This window comes from Dama dama, chromosome 3 (genome assembly GCF_033118175.1).
Source record: "Dama dama isolate Ldn47 chromosome 3, ASM3311817v1, whole genome shotgun sequence".
Taxonomy (NCBI): Eukaryota; Metazoa; Chordata; class Mammalia; order Artiodactyla; family Cervidae; genus Dama; species Dama dama.
In genome coordinates, this window is record NC_083683.1 from 41,060,255 (window position 1) to 41,067,266 (window position 7,012).

The 7,012-nt window shown below is 39.8% G+C and overlaps 1 protein-coding gene across 1 annotated transcript; it reads left to right on the top strand.

Moving 5' to 3' along the window:
* The first annotated feature begins 817 nt into the window (after nucleotides 1–817).
* LOC133049206 (cold shock domain-containing protein E1-like) lies at nucleotides 818–4,325 on the top strand. The gene is made up of 2 exons (XM_061133156.1): nucleotides 818–917; nucleotides 2,879–4,325. Exons 1-2 carry the CDS (start codon nucleotides 818–820, stop codon nucleotides 3,562–3,564), a joined length of 786 nt encoding a protein of 261 aa, XP_060989139.1. The 3' UTR covers nucleotides 3,565–4,325.
* The last annotated feature ends 2,687 nt before the right edge of the window (nucleotides 4,326–7,012 follow it).

Sequence of the window (7,012 nt, forward strand, 5' to 3'; positions counted from 1 at the left end):
AATCATTTACATTCTCAATGGCCAATTCAAATCAAGTTATAATACCAAACACATTTGTTTTAAAAGTCTATGCTGGGCAGGAATGGAGAAGCAGAGTTAGAAAAGGGACGGTGGACACAGAAGGGGAAGGAGAGGGTGAGACTAACTGGTAAAGTCACACTGACAGATATACAGATATACATTACCATGTGTAAAACAGACAGCTAGCAGGAAGCTGCTGCGTAACAAGGGAGCCCAGCCTGGCACTCTGTGATGGCTTAGAGGGGTGGGATGGATTGGGGTGGGGGAGGCTCAAGTGGGTGGGGATATATATAGTTATGACTGATTTGCACTGTTGAATGCAGAAACCAACACAACAGTTATCTTCCCCTTTAAAAAAAAAAAAAAACACAACAACAGTCTGTGCTTAACTCTGGATTGAATTTACCTTCCTCTGGGTCAAACCATCTGACAGGATGATGGCTTTGATCAACCCTACCAAAAAAAAAAAAAGCAACAGGAAAAAGACATCCAGAGCTCACATTTCAGCGTGTTTCTGGTAGCTTCTAAACTGAAAATTTTAAGCACAGATTGTCAGGAATAAACACACAACATTATTTTCATTCTTGTGGTTTCATTCATGTGCTTCAATGCCATGTTAGCATGCTTGTAAACCTATGTCATTGCCCATCAGACAGTGAGCAGTATGCATTTCTCTCAGCTGGCTGTGTAACATTCTCTCAGCAGAGACATTAAATAACAAAACTACCACCTAGGAACTGCTGTCCTGTGGCTCACTTCCTAAAGTTCTATCTACCCAGAATTATTCATTCCACAAATGATTACTAAGCACCTACGCAGTGCAAGGCACCATGAGAAGTTGAAAGCTGTCCCTGGTCCTCCCAGGATTCCACAATCTGATGAAGAAAAGGAGCCAGGTACCCAGGCAAAAAGCCCTGTGGGTGAGGGGTGGGGATGGGTGGGTGGGGGTAGGGGTGGGACACAAAAAGCCAGGGGGGAATGAAAGGAGAGGCCAACCAATGTTTGCTTATGTGGTAAACAAAGCTAGGAATGGTAAATAAATGATAAATAAAATCCACAGACAACCTCAGATCTAAACTAATTGAACAGGTCAAACCTGTTCAAAAGATTAAAAAAAAAAAAAAAGATTAACGGGTAAATCTTTGTTAATGAGCCTTAAACACACCTACTGTTGCCTGAGACTGGCTTATTAGAGGGAAGAGAGACTGCTGGTTATCAAAGTTCAATTGAGCAGCAGAGACTAACCACCAACTGAGGGAGAAGAGGATCATAGGCAAGAAGGAAATACCTTTAGCTAGGAAGTTTCTGATGCTCATATTACAGGACAGATGTGAAGCAATATGGGTGCATGTACAGTGATGTACTTAAGTTGCCCAGTCATGTCCGACTCTTTACGACCCCATGGGCTGGAGCCCATCAGGCTCCTCTGCCCATGGAGATTCTCCAGACAAGAATACTGAAGTGGGTTGCCATGCCCTCCTCCGGGAGATCTTCCCAACCCAGGGATCAAACCCAGGTCTCCCGCATTGCAGGAACATTCTTTACCATCTGAGCCACCAGGAAAGCCCATGTATAGTGATAAGGGTGTACAAAATTTGGCAGCGAAAGACTTACAATCCAAGGGAAAGACAGAGCAAAAATAGCTTTCAGATTTTTTACAGTCCTCTGACACAAAGTTCAATTTTATTAACTCTGTCCTCACTTGTGAAAGAACAAAATGCTACAGTTTAAGAAATGGATAAATAGTGCCAAAATTTTCTTTTCTTTCTTACAACTTGGAAAACAAGATATTTTAATTTTCTTCTTTGTATTTTTTTATGCCAACTCCCTAAGTTCTTCTCCAAAAAAGTATAGCATTCTATGCTATGGAGGGTAAAAGGAGACTGCTTTCATGATATGACACCTTCAGCTTGTAAAATGCTGGTAGTGCTGCTAAGGTTTTTAATAGCTTCCTTGGGATACTACTTACATAAGACATAAAGTTTACCCACTTAAAGTACATATTTCAGTGGGTTTAGTATGTTTATTATAGTGCAACCATCAACACAATCTAATTTCAGAACATTTTCATCCCAAAACAAAATCTTAAACCCATTAGCAGTGACTCCATTTTCCCCTGACCCCTGACAACTGTACCCCCTCACAGGGAATTAAGTGAGGTGAGTACAGAAGAGGAGTTCAAGAAACACAACTCTTACCATCAACATGATTTTTTAAAAATAGAAAGGAGTCAGAAAATAATTGAGAAAATCCTTGGAATCCTTGGAATTTGCTTTTACTTTGGTCTCAACTTTCAGCTTAACCATGAAATATTTATGTCAAATAATGTCTGCAACACTTAAATTGCACAGGATCTTTTATATGAACCTCTGTCATCAGTTAGGGTTAGATTCAGCTGTGAGTAATAGAGACTCCAAATAATGATTTAAACAAAACAAAAACGCCTTTCTCTTGTGTGTGAAAGTCCAGAGGCAGGCAGCACAAAGCTGAGCATGCTAGCTCCAGGCCATAAAGTCCTCATAGACCCCAAAACCTTCCAGGTCATCTTTCGTACACCCTTTGAGTGTCGACCTTGTTCTCGTGATTCAATATGGTGGCTACAGTCATCATAACTGTGTTCCAGGCTCAAGGATGGAAGAAGGAACAAATAAGAAAGAGAGGGCAAAAAGCACCCACCAGTTTTTTCAAAAACATCCTGCAGGGTACCAAACAACCCTTCTACTCACATCCAATCAGTCAGAACTGCTTCCCTGGTCTCCTCTGGTTGCATGGGAGGCTACAAAATGTAGTCTTTATCCCGGACGGCTTGTGCCCAACTAAGAGCTGTGAGCTCTGATAAGAAAAGCATGAACATAAGGCAACAAAGTCAGTGCAGAAAAAGTGAACAAAACACACTCAGTGAATGGCATTACTGAGGAAGCTGATCCCACCATCTACTCTGGTAAAGTCATTCGCCCCTTGAGGAGTGTTGATCCAACACAGACCGAGTACCAAGGAATGATTGAGATCGTGGACGAAGGGGATATGAAAGGTGAGGTCTATCCATTTGGCATAGTTGGGATGGCCAACAAAGGGGACTGCCTACAGAAAGGGGAGAGCGTCAAGTTCCAGTTGTGTGTTCTGGGCCAAAATGCACAGACTATGGCCTACAACATCACACCCCTGCGTAGGGCTACAGTGGAATGTGTGAAAGATCAGTTTGGCTTCATTAACTATGAAGTAGGAGATAGCAAGAAGCTCTTTTTCCATGTGAAAGAAGTTCAGGATGGCATTGAGCTGCAGGCGGGAGATGAGGTGGAATTCTCAGTGATTCTTAATCAGCGCACTGGCAAGTGCAGTGCTTGTAATGTTTGGCGAGTCTGTGAGGGCCCCAAGGCTGTTGCAGCTCCACGACCTGATAGGTTGGTCAATCGCTTGAAGAATATCACCCTGGATGATGCCAGTGCTCCTCGCCTAATGGTTCTTCGTCAGCCAAGGGGACCAGATAACTCAATGGGATTTGGTGCAGAAAGAAAGATCCGTCAAGCTGGTGTCATTGACTAACCACATCCACAAAGCACATCATTAATCCACTATGATCAGGTTGGGGGGATTCTGGTGAAGGGTTCTGAATATCTCCCTCTTCATCCCTCCCAAAATCTGGAATACTTATTCTATTGAGCTATTACACCAGTTTTAACACCTTCCTCGTGTTGTGTTTAAAAAAATAAATAAATTTAAGAAAACCATTTTAAAATTATGCACAGTTGCAGCCTGGAAAACTTAAGGTGGCGCCTTATAGTATCAATTTTAGGAGCTTTATTTGGTGCATTTAACGCAACTGGTAATTGCAAAATCCACTTCGCCTGTGTAAGAGAAAAATATAGACTGTTAACTTGTTGGCCCTATGAAATTCTGCACTTGATATTTAGTATATACTCTACCTTCATTACTTCTGGCAAAATTTCTGCCTTAGCACTCAGTTGCATTCTTTTTCCTTTTCTGTTTATTATGCTTTAATTCTGAGGACCATATGAGGGTAGAATATATTAAAAATTACCAAAATTTGTATAGGCAAACCATTTCCTTAAGTTGATGGCCAAATGTTAAAATGTTATTTTTCATATCATTTATAATCTTGTCACAGTCCACTTAACGAAGTTTGGTTAGATTTCAGTGAAAATTATCTTCCAGAGTAGTTTTTTTTTTTTTTCCTGGCATGGGGGGGTAACTTTACTACAATTAGTATGTATGGTGCAGAATTTCATGCAAATGAGGTGTGCCAGCAGTGTGATAATTTAAACGTATTTAAACAAAAACAAAAAGACGAATGCACAGACTTGCTGCTGCTTAGATCACTGCAGCTTATAGGACCCAGTTTCTTTTACTGATTTCAAAACAAAACAAAAGAAAAAATAATAAAAAAGTTGTGCCTGAAAAAAAAAAAAAAAAAAAAGAAAAGCATGAACATGAAGTCATTAAGTATAACGAGCAGTCTCTGCCACCACAGGCAATATACTCAAAACTCAAAATATAACAAACGAGTATTTCAAAAGGAAGGTATCACTGACGTCACTAAATGCTACTTACAAAAAATTTGCAGATCTCTAGCTGCAAAGATTTACAAAACTAATGGAAGAACCAGTATTCAGAAGTGAGCCACAAATGAAATGAAAAGCTGTTGATAAACTGCTTGGAGATAACTAGCTCATGAACAGCTCTTTTTATCTCCTTTGTGGATGATGACGTGAAAGAAAGTTCATTGATGCTTCAGAAAGTAATGCATTGGCAAAAGGGGGCATATTTTTGATCCAATAAACCTATAACCTGAATTGTCTTCAACAGTGACGTAAACTATATGTACAAATATATTTGTTGAAGAGTATTCAATAAGAAAAAATCAACACTTAATCGTACAGAACTGAATTACAGAATTAGTAAACAAAATGCTACAATATACGGTCATTAAAAATAAAATCCATGTACAAACTTTATCCTATGAAGTGAACAGAAGTTTTTTACTGATTATTATTAGCTATACATTAAATGCATATAATGAAAACATGAATTAAACTTTTTAACAATGACCAACTGGGACAGGTGCTCCAGTCCCCAGACCAGTAGAAAGCTAGATGGGCTTTATATAAAGTCAAAATAATTCTCTGTTCTGTGGGCTTGAAGAACAAAAAAAGAAATTTAAATCAACAGATAGTACCAACTTAGCCAAAATGACGCCTCATGTATGACTCTAACCAGAACTGTAAAACAGCTACAAAGCTAACTGTTCTGAATTTACCTCCTTCTCCTGACCTGTATCATTTAATGGCTCTAAAAATAAATAGATCACTGACAATGTGGAGACTAGGAGGCAAAGGAGTAACTTCAAGAGTTTAAAAAAAAAAGTGAAAGTAAGCAAACTGAATGATCATAATTAACTCATCAGTTCCCAAATAACAACTGCTAAAACTGCCATCTTTGAGGGACTTCCCTGTTGCTCCAGTGGATAAGAATCCACCTGCCAGTGCAGGGGACTTGGGTTCAATCCCTGGTCCAGAAGATTCCACATGCCTCAGGGCAGCTAAGCCCCTGTGCCACAACCCAAAGACCATGCACCCTAGAGCCTGTGCTCCGCAACAAGAGAAGTCAACACAGTGAGAAGCCTGTGCACAACCAGAGAACGCCCATGCACAGAAGGAAAAGCCAGTGCAGCCAAAAATAAATAAATAAAAATTTAAAGAAACTTTTAGAAATCTTTTAGAACAGGTATACTTCCTGTGGAGCTTCCCAAGTGGTGCTACTGGTAAAGAACCCGCCTGCCAATGCAGGAGATATAGAGATGCGAGTTCAATCCGTGGGTGGAGAAGATCCCCTGGAGGAGGGCATGGCAACTACTCCAGTATTCTTGCCTGGAGAATTCCATAGACAGAGGAGCCTGGCGGGCTACAGTCCATAGGGTCGCAAAGTCAGACAGGACTGAAGTGACTTAGTATGCACACATACTTCCTATGAGACACTTGTATGCTCTCTTCTTTCCACGAGTTATGAGCCTTATCATATTCCCTCTTTTGCCATGGCTGCCACGAGGCTCCATGTAAAATCAATCAATTTTAATACTTATGGCTTATGGTCAATTTTAATACTTATGGCTAGCATTACTATTTTAGTATTCTCTTCTTTTACTTGCTTCTTATTTTCAATTGCTAGATCCACTTTACCAGCTTCATAAGTATACATCTGTTGAAACTCACTCCAAATTCTTGGCAGCAAGCAACAGGGTAAGTCAAATGAACTCCCTGGAATTTATATTCCACCAAACCTAACATATAATGTAGCTCCTCCTATGTGAGCTCATCAGAACTAACCACTGCGCAAAGCTTTTGTGACAGCTTCTGCTAGACTCTGCCATGACAGCTGACACCTCCATGATCTCCCCCAAGGAGACATCTGGCCTTAAAATACAAACAGCATGCCTCATTCTGATGTAGAGCCTGTGGTTAGAAAGTGCTTGCTATCATTTTCTATTCATGTTTTCTCATCAGAAAAAATGCACATTCTATTCTAATTCTTCATCACAAATAATTCAAACCATCTGACGCATGCCCTTCGTAACACCGAACTTGCTGCCTTTGTAAAGATTATAGATTTTTAACCTGTATGAATTATTTTACAACACAGACTACAAAAGGGGAAAATAACAGGAGATTCAATCACTCTCTGGTTTATTTAAATATAAAGTTATTCTCTTGCCTCTATAAAATGATGATGTTTTTCTTTTTTGTCCATGCCATTGTTTCACATTTTGAAAATCAAATAAAATACAAACACCACCAAACCAAGCAAAACTAATGAAGGTTCTCATGAAAACTAATTCTCTTAGCACACAGGGAGGATTTCTGATACATCCTTTGGTGGCACGTTCATTTATTAATTCTTTCAATAAATATTCATGAAGAACCTACTATGTGCCAGGCACTAGACAAGGCATAGACCCTGTCTGCTCTTTACCTATACG